The 23,234-nt window shown below is 37.5% G+C and overlaps 2 protein-coding genes across 4 annotated transcripts in view; both read right to left on the minus strand.

The window, feature by feature from the left end:
* Positions 1 to 10,555: 10,555 nt before the first annotated feature.
* On the minus strand, positions 10,556 to 12,302 carry LOC118811596. Its single transcript, XM_036575920.1, has 2 exons — positions 11,545 to 12,302; positions 10,556 to 11,379 (listed from the first exon to the last, which is right to left on the minus strand). Exons 1-2 carry the CDS (start codon positions 12,206 to 12,208, stop codon positions 11,237 to 11,239), a joined length of 807 nt encoding a protein of 268 aa, XP_036431813.1. The 5' UTR covers positions 12,209 to 12,302; the 3' UTR covers positions 10,556 to 11,236.
* Positions 12,303 to 15,887: 3,585 nt separating this feature from the next.
* slc1a2b (solute carrier family 1 member 2b) overlaps positions 15,888 to 23,234 on the minus strand; it is a 36,265-nt gene continuing 28,918 nt past the window's right edge. For 2 of the 3 annotated variants that reach the window (XM_036575922.1, XM_036575921.1), the window contains exons 7-11: positions 22,189 to 22,422; positions 21,616 to 21,810; positions 21,239 to 21,373; positions 20,716 to 20,950; positions 15,888 to 18,784 (exon numbers count right to left, since the gene is read on the minus strand). In XM_036575922.1, coding sequence (XP_036431815.1) covers positions 18,713 to 18,784; positions 20,716 to 20,950; positions 21,239 to 21,373; positions 21,616 to 21,810; positions 22,189 to 22,422 — 871 coding nt within the window. In that variant the 3' untranslated portion in view covers positions 15,888 to 18,712. The remainder of the gene's footprint in view (positions 18,785 to 20,715; positions 20,951 to 21,238; positions 21,374 to 21,615; positions 21,811 to 22,188; positions 22,423 to 23,234) is intronic. The other variant, XM_036575924.1, reaches the window with a different exon arrangement.

Below are 23,234 nucleotides of genomic sequence, written 5' to 3' on the forward strand. Positions count from 1 at the left end.
TCTCTGAGTTCTTAGAGCTAGCACAGTGAGTCAGCAAGCACATGCATGCTTTCATACATGCTGATATGGGAGGTTTAAAGTCTCTCCCCTCCCCTTACTCTCTACCGTAAAGTCCCTAACTGTTACTTGTGACCTTTTTATTTTTGCATTTTTCGCTCTAGCTGTTGCTCATGTCCATTTCTAGACTCAGCACAGTTGCTTTTTGAAAACGTGTCAAAAAGGAAGATTCTGGCCAACTATTTTATACACAGTAGTGAACTTCCAAAATGTCCTAAAAGTGGCCTTAAATGAATGTTTTTCACGCTGTGTGGGCATGAACTTCAAAATACTGCATATTTATGATGGGCCTCGTTCCACCAACAAAAGTAGTTACTTTAGAGTATGGAATCATGGACTGCTAAAAGAAGAGAAGAACATTCGGTTGCCCATCACTGTATATTGACCTACTTAGATCATAGGGTGCTGGCTTATTATTAGTACCTAGAATTGATAGTTACATCAGGGAGACCCCCCCCCATCTTTGTAACAATCTTCAAGTCATTCAGTCACAGCCTCAGTCTTTAAGTCTAGGCTAAAGACCTATTTGTTCAGTCTAGCCTTTAATAATTAGTTTTTCCTGTTAGATAAAAGATGCAGATCTGGGGGTTCATGGACATAGAGTATTACAGTGCCTGGGGTGATGGTGCTGTCATCCCACTGCTCTCATGCTTTCACTGAAATCTTTTGACAGTGGAGCGGAGGGTGCACTGACATCTCAGGAAGCCCTCATGTCTTTGTTACCTTCTGGCTCTCCCTTTCAGTAAGGCTGTAATAGTTTGGCCTGCCGGAGTCTCTGCTTCACTCGCTTAACACTGCATACTGTAATCAGTCTGTCTTAACAGAACTGCGTGTTTCTTTGCTGAGCTGAATAACTGCCCATCCTGTGTGGTCTGATGCTGTTGCTACATCTGCCTTGGTGCCCATGCTAACCAGCCCTTTCAACCAGTCTGACCACCATGGAGCTTCCTGCTGTACAAGTTGTGCAAACCTCACATGCATGCCACTGACCCCACTGATGATACTATTGCATTTTTTTTATCATAGACAATGCTATTCCTGTCTTTCCCCCTTTTCCGTGTCTTATACTACTTGTGGTCAAATCTCATTCTCTGCTGTTATGGTTTGCTATCTGGTGTCGACCAGAGGAGGACTGTTTTGAGTCTTGGTTCCTCTCAAGGTTTCTTCCTCTTGTTCTTAAGGAGTTTTTCCTTGCCACTGTCATCACTGACTTGCTCACTGGGGGCTAGAACTCAGATTTTTATGTAAAGTTGGTTTGTGACAATGTTGTAAATGTTGTAAAAAGCATTATATAAATAAACTTTGACTTGACGTGATGTTTAGTTGCTGTAAGGCGGTCATAGGTGTGCATATATTGTGTTTTTTTACAACGGCTTTGAACTGTTGGCTCAGCCAATCAGATTTAGAACTGGAACTATCTGTTTTATAATGTACATTTTAAAATATCCTTAGACCTCAGTATCAGGTTTCAGACATCAGAAAAAGTGGCATTATTCCTCAGAGCAAATGGTTTTTTTGTCTCAGGAAAAATGCTGTCATGTCTCAGCTCTCCTATTCATCAAGTATTTAACTTTAACTTTCTGCCCTTGCACTTAATAATCTGTATAACACATATAACCCGACGTGCTAACACATAGGTTTCCAATCTTATCCGCAAAGGGCCAGTGTGGCTGCAGGTTTTCACTTGAAACGAGCTGAAGCACACCTGATCCTTCTTGTTTAATCAGTTGGTCTTAATCATCAAACATTTCATCAAGTGATCTCCTGCTTTGTTGGAGTGAAAATCTGCAGCCACACCAGCCCTTTGTGGATAAGACTGGACACCTCTGTGCTAACATTTAATCTTTTTAAAGAAACATGCAGGGTCCAGATATTTCCTGTGTAAGCAAGAAGTGAGACAGCAGCTGTCTCTGTGGTTTATGCTCATTATTTGAAACCAAGTTATCACTTGCCTCTCGAAATAGGGCTTATGTCCTGAACTTAAAGTCTGCCCCTGAAGGATACATGTTCTTGCATTGCTTTTTAAAGAATCATGTTACAAATTCCATATTGGGTAAGGTTTTACTCTGTAACCAATCACAATTATACTGTCTGTTCTGATCTGCTGTTCAAATCAAATCAAATTAGTCACACACACAACCGCACATAGTGTAACATACAAGTGCATTGCTTATATGACTGCCTTCTGCCAGGAACAACACAATATACAGGAGAAAAAAATAAGATAACAATATATATAAAAAAGGAAAGAAGGGTATAAAATATAAAAATATAGGGATATAATAAAATACAATGTTATGGACAGTGTTAAGTGCAGATGTGTGCATATGTGTGCAAATAAGCAGGAGGTATAAGAATTAATAAGTAAATAATTTATATGTATTAATACAGCATTATGTATTGTGTATGTAGGATGTATGGGTGTTGTGCAATAATCAAGTTATGCGTGTGTGTGTATGCATGAATAGTCGTAGTTGTTATCCTGGTTGAGAGCCTGAATGGCCTGCAGGAAGAAGCTCCTCTACATTCTTTCTGTGCTGGCCTTCAGGGAACAGAAGCATTTCCCTGACTGTAAAAGAGAGAAGACTCCACTGTCAGGATGGATGAGGTCTTTAACTATCTTCTTGGCTTTGGTCCAGTACTGCTTACTGTAGATGGACTGCAGGTCAGGCAGCTCCATTTTGATGATGCACTCATCTGACTGCACCACCCTCTGCCTGGTGCTGTTCCCAAACCAGGCTGTGATGACACCCGTCAATGGTGTCAAGAAGTTGAAGATCCACTGACACAGGGATGGATGTAGTCTCAGGTCCTCCAGTTTTGTGGTGAGAATGGAGGGGATTATAGTGTTAAATGCTGAGCTGTAGTCAACAAACAGCATTTCAACATAATTTCCCCTCCTAGATGGGTACAGATGGGTCAGGTCTGTGTGCAGTAGCACTGTGCCAAAACCCCAAGAATCCAGAGTCTTTTTTAAATTCTTGTGTAGCGCCCCCACCAGATACTTAACTGAACAACAAGGACCTAAAGGTGTTTAACATTTAACCCTGAACTAGTAGCGTGGGAGGTACAGGGTGGGTCCTACAAATATAGAAATGCAACTGGCTTATTTGCTAGGGTGATATCTCCCTGGAGGTTCAGAAATGTAGCCAGTCAATTAAAGCTACCCAAATCTCCCATGCACAGATACTTTACTTTTATTCTACTTCCTCTCATAGCACCCAATCACACTCAAAGTTTCCAAATTGGGATACGAGAATACACTGTACGCTGCGAACCTCATTCTAGTGATTAGAGCAATTCTGTTTAACACCTACACCCTACACAAGCATTAACTCCTAATACAGGTGTTGAATATGCACTTATAACCTTCCATGAACTGCATAAATACATGAAAATTTGCTGTGACAATAAAACCACAATTTATATATGTCTGAAACACAATTTTAATTTCCTTTTGATCTGGTATTTGAATTATTAATTAGTCTTTCACTTAAACTAGACATCAGTTTTTGTAGTTAGGTGACTGACTTAAATTTAGCCAACAACCTTCCCCACAGGTTTACAGCTCAGAGAGAAAAAGCACACTCGGTCAGAGGTTGCTTACAGGTCAGCCGGCAGAATGAGCAGCAGAATGGCGCTTTCCAATGGGAGATAAACCAAAGAAAAAGGCACAAAAGCACTTAGTTCCGACCAGGATGGTATCAGCATGTCCACTTTAACAGCACTGGTCCAGCGTCCGTCAGTCCCAGCAGTCTCTCCGTCCTCCGGCCGAGTTGCTATGGCTAACTGCACTCATTAGTGTGCTTTTTTGCTGGTTAGCAGAGAGCACGATTCAGTTCAGATCCAGTCATCACAGACATACACGACATCACCCCGCTCTTCTCTTCTGGTTCAAAATTATCGCACAAAGGCTCTTTTTCACAGGCTTCTCATCTCCCAAGTTTAGTTCTCCCCTCTGCACACCTTCTCTCTTCTCCCCCAAAAACAAAACAGTCTCTCTCCTGCGAACTTTTTAGCCCCCCTCCCTTTCACAGGAAACACCAGAGCTGAACTCAGAACAGTGAAGAAAAAAAAAACTCTCATTTAAGCAAAAACTTGTATTAGGCTCAATATCTTTTCAAAAAGATACCATCAAATAAATGTTCAAATACAACTGTACATAATGCAAAATTACAAACATTTTAGCACCTATTCATTTATTCATTTTACTCATCGTAGAACATGAACTTAATACTGCATTTTTCTCATTTATATGACAAGAACACAATTTTAACACAAAGCTCTGTTTTTACTCCTATCTGTCCTTCCACCTAGAGTTATAAATGTTAAAGGGCTACACTTGCAAGAATCTGGATCATATCTTGAACACATTTGGAGATATTTTAAGTGCTTTATGCCTGGTCAAACACTTTCACTTTGAGTCAGCATTTGCCTCATATAGTGCACTGTGTCAAAATACATCTAATGTTTTATACACATTAGATGAAATATCTGAATATGCCCTCATGCTTTGTATTGAAATATGCAAACTCTGTATTTGGCTAGATGGAGTGGCCAGTAAATCAGTATTTGTGGTATGGTTAAATTCAATGTCCAGGTACATCATGTCTTTATCTTACAGTATCTGAATATGGCCTTATGAGAAATATGAAGATATCTGAACTCAGTATTTTAACTAGAATACAACCACGCCAATATTCCTCGTTTAAATGTATTCAGCTCAAGCTGGTGACCAGCTTACCAGTTCAAGTTATGTTTTGAGAACTGGGGCTGTACTACAGAAATATCTTACGTCTGAAATCTTATCTTATTTGCTAAGTCACCATGACAACTTCAGTTAGGATCGAATTTAGGACAGAAGTTGTTACAGAACAACAGTTCTTAAGTTCATCATTTTATCCATTAACTCCAGGTAAGAAAACAGTATTACATAAAAAATCTTAACTAGACAAAATGTTATAATTTCCTAATTTAAAGACAAGCTCAGTGGTGTCTTAACTTCTGTTTTCTATTGTTTGATTCTGTCTGTTTCTATTGTTTTATGCAGTGATAGGCAGCGTAGTTCACTACAAGCATAATGATGTTACATTTATCTAAATTGAAAACGCTGCTTTGAGTTCTTTTTCTAACAGTGTTTTAAAAGCCCCAGACACTGCAGACACGATCTCCACCATACTTTTTAATACCTTCATGTGTTAATGTTGATGAAAACTCGTATTACAGTCATGGTGGTAAATAATGAGGAGACAGAGCTGAATGTATGTCTGTTTATTAGGAGGAATAACAAAAGCATGCTCAGCTAAAACGTTTGGGAAACCTAAACTGTGGAGCTGCGATGCTCTGATAAACACAAAGCTCTGTCACAATATTCTTAACTACAAGTTTGTCGCCCTTGGTTTCAACCTTTTTTTACATCAGCAATGGCAACTAACATTACCTGCCTGGCTCATTGACTCTTTGGATCATGTGTTGTAGCTGTGCGCGTACAGTCTGTATGGATATGGCAGTTGATTGTCAACTTCAATTGAGTAGATTACAATTGTCTAACCTGAAATAAGAGACCATGAGATAAGATTCCTAAATTAAGATAAGATGTTCCCCGTTCCACCTTAAATGGCGCAGCAGTACAATGTAGTGCCTCAGAATGGGACAGTTCGAACGAGAAGCAGGAGAATGAGAAGCGACTTCAGTCTCGTAAAAAGTCGAACATTGAGAGACATTTTATAAGAAACTCGTGGAAAAGTTTCCTAAGATGCAAGAAAAGCGACTACAGCTGAGCTAAAGGTTAAAGTAGAGCAAAGTAAGTCTGTGTTTTCGTTTATTTAATTTTTAGCCTGAATTAGTACATCAGCACATACTGAGACATACAGCCAAGATGTTAAAATGGACATAAAATGTTGTGGCTCTCAAGGTGGTTTCATTTCTGTTGAAAGGACAAAATGGCTCTTCCTAACGTTTCGGTTGCGGAATGAGCTAAGCCTACTAGTAAGGGGTGATCAGCACATGGGACCCACGCGTGACCATTTGCACGAACTGTCTGCAGCTCAGTCAGGATTACATAATCGCCACCAACCAGGTTAACGACCATGTTCTGTGGTTCAGATTTTGCGCAGATTGCCTGACATCTGTAGCGAAATTGTAGCAAACATTTTTACTATAGATACACAAATGTGTAGGCGCTACAGCTATTAGCTACAAAAAATGTAGTTAACTACAAAAAGTAGCGCACTACTTAGCTACTCCCCCTTCCCTGCTAAGGAGTGGGTTAGTTCTACAGGCCCTAAGCAGGGGTCACTACACACACAAAACAACATAAAAAGTAAACAGAAACACTGTACAGTTATACACTGCAACATGTACAGCAACTTCTTAAACAGTTCATTTCACACACTTCACAGAGGCTGCTGGAAATTTACACCCTCAGTGCAATGCAGATAAAATATATACTCACTCAGCTGTGTTCCTTGTAGGACTCTTCCTCTGAGTACTTAGAGCTAGCACAGTGAGCCAGGGAGTGCAAGCACATTTTTATACATGCTGCTGTGGGAGGTTTAAAGTCCCTCCTTTCCCTTACTGTCTACTGGAATGTCCATATCTTTTTGCTGTGACCTTTTTACTTTTTTGCTTTTTGGCTCTAGTTGTTGCTCATGTCCATTTTTACTGTTTTATAGACACAGTTGCTTTTTAAAAACAACTGGCCAACTATTGGCCAACTATTTTACACATAGAAGCCAACTTCCAAATATTTCTTAAAATTGCCCTTTAACAAGTCTTTTTTCACTCAAAATACTGCAAATACATGATGGGCCTACATAAATACAAATATCTGAATCTTAGTATTCAGTGAAAAAGGCCAGATACCATACAAATATACCCTACATTAGGTCATTATGTTTAACAACCAGCTTGGCTGATTATTTAAAGGCCAACATGGCCCTCCAAGTTAGGCTTCAACTTGAAATATTTACAAAGGGATTACTAAAAAACTGCAACATGCAAAAATTGTGCTGCATGTATACTAGCCTCATATGGTACAATGTACATTTTAGGACATTTCAGACAACCTTTGTGTCTCAGGAAAAACAATGTCATATATCAGCTCTCCTACATTTTTTTTATTTTTCATTTTTTCCAATTGTCTCCCTAGTTTAGCAGATTCCACAGTTACTCATGCTAGGTCTCCCCCAGTCTCATGACACTGCCAACGCTAGGCTAGAATGAAGGCTAGCACATGCTTCCCGCGAGTCATGCAAAGCCAGCTAACGCAACGTCATTAGACAGCTCAACACTCTTGGAGGAGAACGCTAACTGCCAGTTCACCAACAGACTTCAACCCTGTGTTTTTAGTCATTTTTGGTGAAAAACTTTTTTTTGTTCAGAGAAAAATAAATCAAAAGGCTTTGAAATGATTTATATACAAAATATGGAAAACACAATAAAACATTTGACTTTTATTATTTATTTTAAAGGTCCTAAAAGCATTTAATAAATATCTATATATTAATAAATAATAAAATTTCAACTGATACAGGCTTTTTAATTGCCATGTATGCATCTCCCTAAAAATTGGTAATGATGTTGCAAAAAATGCTGTAAATTTCAGAAAAACAGCTCATAGTATCTGACTTGACAGACAGAGGTGGGAAAAGAAAAAAAAGAACTTTAAAAAGTTTCAAGGAATAAAATTAACTAAATTATTCATGGAAAGTGCTAACTACTGCACAATTTAAGGTGGGACAGAAAAGTTAAAGAAGAAGCTGCTGAATGCAAAGCCAACTTTAGCCTCCTGAAAACAGGAAGAACATAACATCCAACTCCTTCCAATGAACACTTGATTCGATTTCAAAGAATTGAAAAAGAAATTGAAAATGTTCCATTTTCAGAGAACTCTGACTACAGTAATGATCTTCTCAGTACATCACTCTGACCTTGCCTGAGTTTCATTATGTGAAATAGGCTGATGGTAAGATGTGTTGAAACATTAGTCAAGCTGTAATCATTTATTTAGCTACCTGAAATTACTTGATATAATCTACAGATATTCATCATGTGACTGTGATCTGCAGCTACTCAGAAATTATGCAAATTACATTTAGGATGGTTTAATCTCATGTGTATACCTTCACTACCAGATTTGGCGCTGTCCTGGTTAAAATTAACCGGAGTCAGGGAGTTGATGGAGTCCACTCCAGAGGCAGAATTTTCGAGTCAGACTGACTCCAGAAAACCTGGAGTCATGCATTACTACTTTCTCATCTCTCCATTCTTCCATGAACTGCTATCACTGTTCCATAAACTGATGTAATAATTTGGTTACATTTAATTACATTTTACTTCATTTTATTTAATTAACTATTTAAGTATTTATTTATATATTTATTTTCAGCTGAAATACATGTTGGAACCTATATAGAATATAATGAATCAGGTGACAGTTTCACACTAACTTTATTTCATTTACATGTCTCTTTCGGTTTATGTTTCTTTTTCTGTTATGCATCTTGGTCCTCACCGATTGTTGAAAAAGCATACATTAAAAATACACTGTAAAATCCAGCAAACAGGAAGGTAGTCTACTCATACAGTTAATGAGACAAAATACAGCCTTAAGTATCTGTTGATTTCTTAATTATGTGAACAGTGAATTTCCTTGTTGTAGTCTAGTTGCCAGTATAGCCAACTAGCCTGTAGCCCAAACTGAGGAGGGTACAAATAAAAAACAAATTAGAAGCATAATCTGTTTATTACCCTATAATAAACTCTCACATATGTCATTGCAATGTCATTTGTTAACGTATAGCATTTGTGCTGCATACCTGAACATGTCAGGATATCAAAGTCACTCTGGGTAATGTTAGCAACTCATACAGAGTCTGTCTGGCCAAACCACAACTGTTCTGAGGTCACTGTTAATTGGGTGTCATCGCTGTTTCCACACTGAATCTTATAAAACTCTTCCAGGACTACAGAGGAACTTGCAGTCATGCTAGTTACAAACATGATGAGTGTTAATAACCAACTGAAGGCTTGAGGCAATAACAGAGCAACAGTTGTTAAGCAGTGATTGGAGAGCTGAGAAACTAAGGTGGACCTTGGCAGAGAGCGCAATGATTTTGATTGGCCATAATACAGTGACAGCAGTCATAGGAAACAAATCAACTTTCATCATCTTAAAAAAATGCTGCTTGATGAACATTCCACCTCTGTCTGATTGGGGTAGGCTTGTGATACCCATGGCTATGACCCTAAGTAAGCTACTACATTATCAGATTTGCGCTGTTTACAAATTAAGTCTCATGAATGGAAAAGCATGGGAGAAAAATAATCAAACAAAAAAGCTTATGAATCAAGGTCCATACCTCGGTATCCTTATAGCTGGTTTCAGCCATGATAGTAGTAAATGGAAGAATGGAGGGATGTGAAAAAAACAAATAAAATCAAGGTGTAGTACACATATTCAGCCATTAGTTTATTCATTATGTGATGTATGTCACTTTTCTGCAAAATGGACTTGCACACACTTATTATATTGTATTGTATTATGTTGTTTTGCACTTAACCAGTTGACTATATATTTATGTACAGGCCAGTTTTTATCTGAAATTGTTTGGTTGAATTTTTTTCATGCAAAATACATCACAAAATGCCCAACTTAATTTACTCAATTTCAAATTTATTCCCCAAGATTTAAAATCCATCTGTGATTAGACCTCCTTGGAAAAGGCTATTTTCAATTATGCCAGGATTTTAACATTCAGTGGTGTAATATAGAGTTTATGTCTAAAAATATCCAGACACCCCTTCTGATTATACAGCTTGTATAAATAGTGCTTTTGTTTATTGTGTTTGGGCTGTTGTCTTCTTTTTTAATCTATTTTATTAATCACTGCACCAGACAGTGTTTAATTTTACTGTACAACCCTGTACTGGTATAATGATAATAAATTGAATTAAATTGAATTGAATTGAATTGCATTGAATTAAATTGAATTCCATAGAAAATCATCACCAATAGAATGGGACACTGTGGAGTAGCCTAAGGTCACCATGCTTAGTGCTAAGCATTGGCTAGAGGGGTATAAAGCCCCCAGCATTAGCTTGTGAAGCAGTGGAAATGTGTTCTCTGGAGCGATGGTGCTCCACTGAATACCTTTAAGATAAGTTGGAGTACTATTTGTGATCCAGAACTAATCATCCAACATCAGTATGTGATCTCACTAATGCTTTTGTGGCTAAATGCAATCAAGCCTCACAGCAATGTTCCAACATTTGTCTAGTGTAAAACCTTCATAGAATAGTCTGTTACTGTATCAAAGAGGGGTGGGTGGGGCCCAAATCCCAATAAATACCCTTAAATTTGGAAGAAATGTTGGATGAGCAAGTGTCTGCAAATTTATGGACATATAGTGTCCTTAGATACTGTTATTGCTAAGCATACACCACAGACATCTGAGGCAAGAGCCTGTATTCAGACACAGCCTACAAAAAGTTTTTATTCCAGAATTTTTATTCACAAAATAAAGTCAAGCATAAAGCAACATAGCTGTAAGGCTGACTTTACATGGTCAAGGTTTTACACAACTAGTTACAGTTGAGAGTCACATGCAACAAAATTTTCATGCAACTTATAGTTAAGTAACACAAAGCATTTCAAAAATAAACAAAGTGGTCTGCAACACATTTAATTGTTCTACTAAGTAGCAGGATCAGGAACTAGTCATTTTCTTGTATCATTCTGGCTACATAAAAGCATATAAAATCTGTTAAAAATGTGTTAAATATGTATTAGATTTATGTCAAGAGAGTGACATTAATAAGCAGATCTCTAAAGCAAGGTAACATGACAGAACAAACACTGGGACAAGTAGCTTTCATGTGAACGTTAATGTTAACTAGCCAGCTAACTAGGTAGGTAATCTAACTCAGCAATAAGCAACATTTCTCAAATTTTTTTACATAATATCCTGTTTGAAATCAATCACTTAAGATGATATCATGTAAAATGGTTATATGGTACATTATCAGCATTTGGCTGTTTTCCATAAACTTGTATCAGGCAAAACAGTATGTTAGTATATCATGATTATATGGCTTATTGATACTCCACTATGTGAGATCAGGCTAACATCAAATGCATCTTTTAATATGTAGCATCACGATTGTTCTCTGGAAGCTTTCAGGGCCCAGAAACAGGAATCACATCACAGGCTTTGTTCTTCCTCTTCACATATCTCATCCTCTTTCCCTCAGTGGTTGCATGAGCATTTCTCTCTTCCCAGAACGTGGCCAGCTTACGCTCCATCTCAGCTCTTTGCCCGCCTGGAGAATGCAATGAATGTTGTTATTGAAGCGCTATAGATTTGTATTTTTAAGTAATGAAAAAACTAGTTTGAAAGTTTTGATAAGACAGCAAGAGTATGAATTATGCTATATATATATAGTATAATTGTATGTGTGTGTGTGTATGCACAAACAAATTCTCACCAAATCTTTTATGTAGATAGTAATGGCCTGTTGAGCGATGTTTACAGACTGAGTTTTTCTTAGTTTCTCCACAGCACTGGTATCTTCCATTAGAGTACACTTGCTCATGATTGATGATGGTCTCAAACTCATGCTCTAGGCAGTTGGCATTCACCTGGAACACTTCTTCCCTATGATAATCTTTTCCATTGATATCTTTTACACACTGTGACTTGCCAAGTAGTGTCCCATAGTCCTCATATATCTCTACAGTCAGGTGCTCATAGGAGACATCAGTAGTGCCCAGCAGATGAGAAACCTCATGGATTAATGTTCCAGGCTTTGAGTCTTCACACAGTGTGTTGGGTGCACTCCAGAACTGCTCACACAAATAAACTATATCATCACTTGGTTTGACATATGCGTAGGTTTCATTCTCTTCAGGGTCTGTGTCCTCCTTGAAACTTACTTCATTTAGCTTTGCTAGAAGTTCCTGCAGAAACTCCTTGGTGGGAATGCAGCAGAAAGTGTAGGAGTCGATTGGCTCTGAACAAGTGTAGTAGAAGCTGACTGGAAAGCCATAACACTGTTTATCAATCGCATCCTGCACTATCTCAGATGCAGCTTTTTTTGCTTCTTCTGTGATCCTCTTTTCCCCAGCAAGATCAACAACAAAGTTGGACATCTTTTGTACAGGACCCTCTGAATAAAGAGCTCAAATGAGAGCAACGCAGCTGTTGTCGTTCTGTACTTTGGCCGTCTATGTACTTATGTAACACCAAAGTGAAAGTGAAACTTTCCATGACCACTTACAAGCATTGTTTGTTCTAGTTTAGCTTTAGTTACGACACAGAGTAGGGACTTTTATTAAAATGAATTATTACTCAACTTCACTCAGCTATTCCTGAACATGTAATCTATGGTATTAAACAGAACAGCAGTAGCTTTGAACACGAGACCACACAAAATAACAGCTTCAACATGATTAAACTTTCCAACATATAAAAAAAACAAGTTAATCAAGTTAATTAAGTTTATTACTTCACAGTGCCAGGATAATTCCACACATGATACAGAGGCTGCTGGAACATAAAACATACACTGCTGTTCTGAGCAAGTACATACACTATATTTTCACTCGACTGTGTTTTCAGAAGCGATTGTGTTCTGAGGTCTTCAAGCATCTGCGGTGAGTCACTAAGCACATCTGCACTGTGATGATTGCACAAGCGTTTTCTGGAACTGTTTTACTTTCGCTTTTTCGCTCTGCAGTTTTAACACTTGAGAGGTGCACTCACTCTACTGAACCTAAACCAGAGAGAGAGAGAGAGAGAGAGAGAGAAAGAGAGAGGGAGAGAGAGAGAGAGAAAGAACTTTCTACGGCTGATGTATTGATGTGCAATGCAATGATGTGCAAATCATTTAAACCCTATATTTAATTGAAAATAGTACAAAGACAACATATCAAATGTTGAAGCTGAGAAATTTTATTGTTTTTTGAAAAATATTTGCCCATTTTGAATTTGATGCCAACAGCACATTCCAAAAAAGTTGGGACGGGGGGCAACAAAAGGTTGGTAAAGTTGTGCAATGCTTAAAAAAACACCTGGTGTTTAATTGGCAACAGGTCAATAACGTGATTGGGTATAAACAGAGGATCCCAGAGAGGCTGAGTCTTTCAGGAGTAAAGATGAGGAGGGGTTCACCACTGTGAAAGACTGCACGAGCAAATAGTGCAACAATTCAAGAATAACATTTCTCAACATAAAATAGCAAAGAACTTTTTCTTTTCATCATCTATGGTACATAATAACATCAAAAGATTTAGAGAATCTGGAGAAATCTCTGTATGTGAGAGATAAGGGCAAAAACCAGTATTTGCTGCCCATGATCTTTGGGCCCTTAGGTGGCACTGCACTAAAAACAGACAGGATTCTGTAGTGGAAATCGCTGGAAAACCACTGTTTGTGAAAACAGTTCGGCACTGCATCCACAAGTAGTAATTCATGATGGTATAGGGGTGCATTAGTGCACAAGGCATGTGCACATCTGTGAAGACACCATTAATGCTGAACAATATATACATGTTTTGGGAACATATGCTGCCTTCCAGACGACGTCTTTTTCAGGGAAGGCCTTGTTTATTTCAGCAAGACAGTGCCAAACCACATTCTGCATGTATTACAACAGCATGGCTCTGCAGTAAAAGAGTCCAAGTGCTAAACTGGCCTGCCTGCAGTCCAGACCTGTCACCACTGATAACATTTGGCACATTATAAAATGAAAAATATAACAAAGGAGACCCTGAACTGTTGGGCAGCTGAAATCCTATATTAAGCAAAAATGGCAAAACATTTCACTTTCAAAACTACAGCAGTGTCTCCTCAGTTCTCAAATGCTTACAGAGTGTTGTTAAAAGAAGAGGTGATGAAACACAGAGGTAAACATGCCCCTGTCCCAACCTTTTTGGAACGTGTTGTTGGCATCAGATTCAAAATGGGCATATATTTCTAAGAAAACAATAAAATTTCTCAGCTTCAACATTTGATATGTTGTCTTTGTACTATTTTTCAATGAAATATAGGGTTTAAATCATTTGCACATCATTGCATTTTGTTTTTGTTTACATTTTGCACAGTGTCCCAACTTTTTTGGAAATGGGGTTGTACGAAACTGTGTTAAAAACAAATACTTTGTATTACACTGCACCTTTTGCTCATCTATTTATCTATATGTTCATCTATATATATGTGTATGTATGTGTGTGTATATATATATATATATATATATATATATATATATATATATATATATATATATATACTGATATGAATAATCTTTTCTTTCCTTTGCTATTAAGATAGCCCTGACAAAAATTACTAAATTTAATCAGTTTATTCTTTGCTGTGATCAATGGTAAAGACTTTAATTATTGCCAACATTTAACAGCCTATTTCCAGTACCAATAATAGTGTTACTATTTTGGAAGTTTTTAAATTTCTTGACTTTTTAAAAAAAGCAACCATTTGATTTTATGGGCTCTCCTATCTTATTTCTTTAATGGGGGGCATTCAGTTCTTTATTGTAAAGGTCACTCCACAGCAATTAGCTTCTGACTACCTAGCAGACTTACTGCACTTTACAGTCTCCACACTTATGTGCTGATTGTGTAACAGCTCAGTGTAAACTATTGTAGTGTCCTGTTTTTCCGTAATGATAATATATGTTACTTTCTGTTGTCCACTATTCTGTGGTGAGAAACAAAGAAAGACCAGAATTAGTTATGAATCAACATTTATTAGTTATCATAATTGTATGTACACCAATGGTACAACACTTATTGATATGTATGAACATACTTTTCTTCCACAGGTATTTATTTATTTTCTTCATTTCTTTGATTATTTTTTTCGCTCTCTTTTTTTTCATCGAAACAAAAGAAACATCACAAAAAGCATGAGAGGAATTTAGGAACAGAACAGATGGGTCCAGAAGTGAAAGGTGAGATAGGTTATTCAATCTATTAATCATGTTTTAAACTTAAAAAAAAAACAAAAAAACAAAAATCATTTATACTGAACAAAATAAGATAATCCTGCAGTACCTGTAGTACGAGACTGTTTGGGTGTACATGTCTCAAACCTTTGTTTATTCAGACTTTACTAAAGTGTGACAATGGAGTAGTTTGTCTATGTGCCTGTGTGCACGAGAAGAAAAGAGGATGCCTGGATATTATGAATGATGTTCATGAACATTATATGCCTATTCTGAGGTCTGAGAACTTATAGGCTATATTTCTTTTCTCATTTCAAGGGACCAACTGTCACTTAGAATTTTATTACAAGCAGCATCTCTATTGGACATCTGAGTTAAATCTAATCCAGCAGGAAGGAAGAAGAAGAATGTGGTGGAGTGTGTGATGGGGACTCTTTATCTGCTGCATGGCAGATTTCACATCCTTAATTTATGTTTCCTGATCCTCATTTTTACCAAGAAATTGCTCTTCACATCTAAGTTGCTTAAGATTTTTTGTTAATTTCTTCTTAAAAACCAAACATTGCATGCCATAATAATATCCACTTATAGATCAGGGGCGTACCAGACCAAAAACACATTCTCACAGCATTACACCCCACACCTTTTCATCATAATTTCCTAAGCAAGAGTCAGTGTAACATCTGGAACATTCTGCATTGCAATTTCACAGAGTAAATCATATATATATTTATATTTATGTACAATGAAAATGAATGCACACGACTTTTCTTTTTCTGTAGGGAACAAACATTCCAAACTTACATTAGATACAAAAAAGGATATATATTGGATATGGAACATTTATGTGACACAGCTAAGTACAGCTATTTAAGCTTAAAACAAGCAGTTTATTACACTCATCTCTATACATTTTCTAATCTACGTCCTTGTATGCATTACATAGAGAATACATTTCTATTAGATTACAAAAAAAGCTCACACAATTAAACACTACATGTTTCCCCACTGAAAAATAAAAGAAAACAAAATCTGTTACCTACAATATGTACAAAAAGTGCAAGGAGGCACTTTCAATTCACGCTTTTAAGAAGCTGGTGCAAAAAGAATGAAATGTCCATCCTGTAACAGTGAGCTCAAAACGTTGCAGTTGATGACAGTCCTTACGTAACAGGGCATCTGCATCTGGATCCCGAACCTCATCGGATCAACATCAGATTTCGCGCCCGGTCACATTAGATACCCACTGAAATTTTCTGCATGTGGAAACATCCAATCAAAACGCAATGCAGGGGCGTGATGACGATTCTCTTGGCACAGAAAAAAGTTGGGTGAAAGATCAATGAGCTGTGCGTTTTCGCCATAAGCTACTGCTCTTCACAAAGCGGCATTTTTATTATAAAGTCAGGGGACAAAAAATAAAAATAAAAAAGGTGAAATAACATTTTAAAAACGGGACAAAACTATGAATGTGAGTGATAAGCTTCCTAAACTTTCTAAACACATTAACAAGCTTTTCAGAATGGTCAAACTCACTAGACGCACTGGTTAACGCTTTAGAGGCAAGGCTGAGTTTAAAGGAGGTCAACAAGAAAATTCCTGACATCCATCCAATCTTGCATCTTACCATGGCTGTGTGTGCATGCATGAGTGTCAGTTTTAATGCCATTTCTTTTGGTTCCATGACAGTCCTCAGCATTCCTGGTGACAGTGGCTATAATTCTTGGAGGTATGTCCTGCCATTGGTCAGTCTTTGACAGTCAGATGTAGGTAAGTATTGCAGCATACTGGGGCTGCCAGAACAGTCATGTGCTTCTGAGGAGGAACATCATATAAACAGAGACTGCTAGGGTAGATAAGGAGAGCAGCTGCTGGCACTAATACACTCACACTGGCTCTAAGACATTAGCACTAGTAGTGCTATGGACTCACTTGTGCACTCTTGTTGTCTTCCAGATTCAGTTATCCCTCTGCCTTGCATTTTTCCTCATATACCAGGACATTTTATTACTATTGTTTTATTACTAATTTGTGATTGTATTTTCCTCTGTGCTTTTAAAGAAGGAAACAAGCTAAGGTAATTTGAATTGGAATGTCAGCCTTAACATTGTTCCTTAAAATGTGCTTTTCAAATGGTTCGAATGATTTCTTTTGGGGGGTATGCTTGCTTTCTTAGGTAAAAAAAAAAACAAAAAAACCTTTAAACGTGGATAAGTGATAAGCAGTGTGAGAAAGCCAATATAAAACAGTGCAAGCTTTTACAAATATAAAGGCAATAGGCATTTGGCAATCTGTAAACCCACTGTGAATTTGTAAACAGGTAAACAATTACTCTCCAGCATGCTAAGAGGGCTTAATATAAAATATTTCAACTGCCTGCATTAGGAATGTGTCTTCCCTGACAACAATGAGTGCATTTTTTCATTTGCCTGAGTATCTAACATTCTACAGTCTACAGATTAGAGAAGAAATGAGCTTTCATCTGAAGACATCTTGGGCAGGTGAAGTTTACACATATTCATTTTTTGATACTTGCAGTGTTCTCCTCAAGTGAGTCAAATGCATAACTTAAATGTGAATAATTAACTTTCCAACAAAGCAAATCGATTTTCTAAAAAAGGCTCAGCGCCTTTGAAATACTGAGATAATAAGCATCATTTATCTGAATTATTAATTATCAGTAGTGAGTGGTATTTCATTAGGCTCTGGCTTTGTGTGCTTTGAATTGGCTAAAAATAGAGTGTTCGCTAATCAAGTCAATTTCGGTGAATGTCAATGAAGCTGTAGGCTGCTGCTTGTTTGGCCTATTCTCTGATGTGCATATATGCCTCAGTGCCACCTACACACTAAAACAATCATGCCCATCCAAAAAAAGAAAAAAGAAGCCCACTGGACCCTTAGAGAAAAGGGACAGAGTGGTCGAAAGATTCTGGAGGGGGAGGCATTCAGTCTCAACATGGCTCGTGCTTTTAGTACCTATGAGCATGTGCAGTGGCCTCTACCCCACTTGTGTAGCCTAGTAACAACAGAACTCCCTGCAGATCACTGAGGATTGAAGACACGCTCCAATAAAAATTTGCTCCGGGTAGGTCAGAGGTCATGGAGTGAGGTAAAACAGGGCAGAGGTTACAGAGTAGATAACTATTGCTCTAAAGAGAATATGAACTGTAAGGGCATTGGCTCTGCACAGGCTTAGTACAGTATTTAGTTCAAGCTGAACTGCTGGGTTATCTGTGTATTCTCTCCCTACATTCTGAAGAGCCAGCTCATACACCACTAACTGCATTCATCGATCCCCCCTCCCCCCACCAATAAACTACGTACCATAGATTTGAAAGAAACAGCGTGCATACAGTATATATATATATTACCATCAGAAATAATTTAATTTGCATTGTATATTATTTCTCCTTTTACCCTCCAAAGCCTTGCTATCCGCTGCGCAAGTGTTAGCTCATAGGCACGTTAGTGCACTATCAGACAGTGTGGTTCTAACCCTTTTTAGCATTAGTACATGTTATTTCAGACACTCAAACAGGTTGTTAAACAAACTGTAATGGGAATAATTGAAGCCTAAACTACAAAACCCATCATTTGTTCCGTGTGCATGATTTTAGTGTTTTTTTTTTCTCTCTTTTTTTTCACCAGATAAGAAAGCTTGGGGGCTCGGACACAGGGTGTCTGTGTGCTCGCGTTAATCACTTTTCCGTGGTTCCTCTTCAAGTGTGTACTCTGCAGTTGAGCCATTCGTGGCTGCCGAGGTTACCTGAAAGCAATTATCATCAACAACATCTGAACAACCAACTTTACACCTCCATGAAACATAAAAAATCCTGTAGGTTATTTTATTATACAGATAAACAACTAAGATCAGATGACCACAAACTCACTCTCTCTAATTTCTTTCCTTATAATTATTATATTTTTGATCTCAATGACCTTCTTGATTTACAAGATATGAGAAGAAATTCTTCCTGGCACTATAATTCTTGTTAAACCAAATTGTGAACATTCATTTTATGTGATCTCTTCATCATAAAAATTGAATTCCTAAAGTTTAAGCCTCTTGCTCGTTTGGTTTTGAGACTGAAATGCTGTGGCTTATTAACCCATTAATGTCCATATATGGAATGTTCAATTTCCTTTGGTCCATATTGTCTATGAGCTTGTTTGAGCGCAAATCTGAAACAATTTTATCAAAATCTAACAGAAATATTAATAGAAATATTAAATATGTTAGAATGCAAAGGTAAGATATGATCTGACATATAAATTATACATTCAAGATTTCCCTCGAGGGCTTCTAACTCCACGTAGGGAGGGGATATCTTGCTCCAATGTGGGGCAAAATGGCCTTTTATATTGTTTTTTTGTACTCTAAAACAAAATGGACTGCTATTCCATTTTTCCTCCAACTGTGTGTGTTTATGCATTATTATCCTGTACATGCTAAACTCATGTACAAATATGGTTAAGCTTTACACTGTTTTTAAGGGGTGGGGGGCTTCTTCTCCCCATCTTCCCTTACTGTTAGGTGCACATCACTTTAGACCAAACAGAACAAAATCTATGGCACATTTCCTTATTATACTAGCTTTAGTTGTGGACATCTATGGGTTCATTTAAACCTGAAATCTTGTAGCTGCAGATGTGAGGCACCTTACCAACACATTAGAGCCATAAGTAGCTGAAAAGCAGCACTGAGATTTTCATGCACTTTCCATTAGCTCTGTAATGTTTAGGCATGCACTGTCATGCATAACCCACATTAAACAATACTTCAACATTCACAATTTGGTATATCTTATCATACATAACAAAACACAAATTAAAACCACAAATAAAACATAGTTCATACAAAAACAACATATAAAAGGAGATAACAAATTATAAATAAATGGCAGTGGCAGTATTAAGCCTATACAGTGTTATTTTGCAAGGCGGCTACAATGGTTTGCATCTTTGGGTAAATTAGGTTAGTTTGAGTTAATTTAGTAAATTGACATCAAAGTCATGCAAGCACAAAAGACAGCAGCAGAGCAGCAGCTTTTCTGTCATCCACTGTGTACTTAGTTCCAAATGAACTTTTAGGTCATGTCTCTTTATGATCACGGATATAGACAGTAGTGTCTTAGCATCAGTTTTTCTCCTCTACCAAACAGGAATGTGTTTCCAAAATATAGTGCTCAAAGCTAGCACACTTGAAAATAAATATTAGACCAAAGCTACTCTAATCCTACATAATATTCTGAGCTTCACAACAGCCTTTTTGATGGCAAGAAAATTTGAGTGCATTCAACCTAGCATGTACAATGGCATTATGCAGTGATAATTAAGTGTGCTGTCACTGCATTTGAACAAAACATGAATGGCTGCTTATTCCTTCCGACAGTTCTGTAGTGTGTGTAAATTGAGGGTGAGAAATGATTCAAATGCTAATCTGTTCTGCACTGAAGTAACTTTTTAATTCACCATTTCTGTCTTACATTCTAACTGAGCGTAGATGACAAAAAATGCTGCTTGAAGAAAATGCCCAGTAAAATATATACACCATTATTTTCAGAATAGTTGTGTATGTATTTACATTGGCATACAGCATACAAACATGCAGAAATTAATAAAGGAAGAAATGTTGAGTAAACATGCAGCAGGGATGCGCTATATACAAGTCTCTATGTCCGTAAGCGTGAGTTGTACCTTGCATTCATCTACCAAGACTGAATTGTGAGCAGCATAGACGCACTGGTTGGAGTTGTTTTCATGGTGGTTCTTGAGGTCATCGTAATAGGACTGCGTCTTGGTCATCATCTCGATGTCGTCAGATTTTCCATGCTGGGCGTCCAGGGCGTCCAGCTCCGCCTTGGACAGGTGATAAACGATGCCAGCCCCGTATGAGTCGCCCACCACATTGACTGAAGTGCGGAAACGATCCCTAGAGATCAAACAAGAAAACATCAGCAATCTGAGTCAGTGTCCACTTTGGGTAAAGAAAAAGGTTAACTTCCATCAAACGTTTATTTAAAATTCTAATGTGTTGACATTGGGATACATTCCAGCACCAACATCACTTGATTTTCTTCAGCAAAAATTCAGATCGGAGTAGCATTTTTATTCATGTTTTGAAAGTAAACAAAATTCAGACATTAGAATGGGCTTAATTTATCTATGCAAAACTGACTGAGATGATGAATTGAAATGAAATGATTAACAAATTACTCACAGAAGCCAGTCAACAGCTACAAGTAGACTGATATCCTGAGTGGGCAGTCCCACGGCTGTCAGAATGAGTAACATGGTTACCAGCCCTGCACTGGGGATGCTGGCTGCTCCAACACTGGCCAGTGTAGCTGTAAGACTGACAACACAACATAAAAAATAATTTACTGACTCCACAAAGACTTATATGATATGTTGCATGATGAAATGTAATCACATTCGAGAGTCTAAAAATAATTATTATTATGTAATACAATTTTCTAGTGACAGATCATGTGAAACATTAATAAAAATGGAAAAGTTAAAAACAGATATGCATCATAGCGACACTACAAATTATCAGCAATGTTGATTATACAATTATTAGCAAGTAGGGCTTACCTGACTGTGACAATCTGACCAGGGTCCAGGTTGACACCATTCATCTGAGCAATGAAGATAGCAGCTACAGCTTCATAAAGAGCAGTGCCATCCATGTTAATTGTTGCACCAACGGGCAGTACAAAGCGGGTTACTCTCTTGTCAATGCCCAGGTTCTCCTCCAGACAGCGGAAAGTGACCGGCAGTGTTCCAGCACTGTAGGAAGACGCAGAGTTAAAAAAATCATTAAATTATTTCTGAACTGTAGTATTTGCACACGGTCAAGGTAATTGATTCAAAGAGCATCATCATTCAAGAATGAAGGCTCACACAGTTTCTCCAAAGCTTGACACTACATCTGTTGTCATAACTAAATGAACCTGAACTATTTATAATCCATTTGCAGAGGAAGATCCTCATCAAGAACTTTTGCTGCAGCTAACAACAGTCAGATAACAGCTTTGCAGACAGTGCAGGCAGTATATACTTATTATTATATCTAAAACTATGACAAACTACTGGAACTTTTGTGTGTGTGTGTTTGTGTGTGTGTGTGATTGTATTAAAAAAGAAGTTATGAGTGGTCTGTCACACCTTGAGGCTGTTCCCAGGGCAGTAATCCAGGCTTGGAAGATGCCCATGAAGAAGCTGAAGGGATTTTTCCTCACAATGGCAAAATAAATGCAAGGGAGGAATATGGCTCCATGAATGATGAGTCCGATGATGACTGTGATCATGTACATCCCCAGCTGTCTGGCCACCACCTCCAGATCTTTGATGGAGATAATCTTGCCACAGATCAGGCAAGCAATACCAAAGGGAGAATACCTAGAAGTAAAGACATAATATGTGAGGACCTTTAATCTAACCTTTGTTTGACCACATACTCTAATGGACAGATTTATTAATGTACTGCACCATCACAAGCTGTATTTTGGCATTAAAAAGTGTCTATCATGATTTATTAAATGGGCGCAATGGGCCATTTATCGCATATAATAACACCAAAGGGGCAGTCACTGCTCTTTTGCTCTTTTACATCATTGCATTAAGCTGCTGTCAGAACAAAAGCTTGTATCTCCATTCAGTTTTTGATATAATTTGAAAGTGCTTGTTGCCCTTTTTTATTGTGTGTAAACTTCATGAGGAATGGACCAAAAAAAATGGCCCAAACTGACTTGTGTTAAACGTAATGTATCTCTTTTCCTTCTCCTGGAAAAGTCATCATTTTAGAGATATGATATGTATTTATAGTGTATTTGTGTGTGACGTTATGTATTATAACGAACCACCTACTCTGATTTGCCAAGGCTGATAAGAAATACTGACTGTGCGCTATATAATGGCTTTGAAAAGTTTGTCTTATCTTTGGCACTAACATGGCTGCCATTGTCGGTGCTCAGAGAAAGGAGAAAAAGAGTTTTTAAAAGACATTTATTTGTTTTTCATGGCAAAAAAAAATCTTGTAAACGGCTGCCATGTCACTGCAACATTGTTTTTAATGTGATTAGGAAATAAAAGAAACTAAAACCGAACAGCTTAAATGAAATACAATGTAAATGTTAAACTGCTATTTCCAAAAACTTTGGGTGTATTTTACAACACCATCAAAGAGTAGGTTGTGCTTAAATTACAATTTG

Source organism: Colossoma macropomum, unplaced genomic scaffold, assembly GCF_904425465.1.
Source record: "Colossoma macropomum unplaced genomic scaffold, Colossoma_macropomum, whole genome shotgun sequence".
NCBI lineage: Eukaryota > Metazoa > Chordata > Actinopteri > Characiformes > Serrasalmidae > Colossoma > Colossoma macropomum.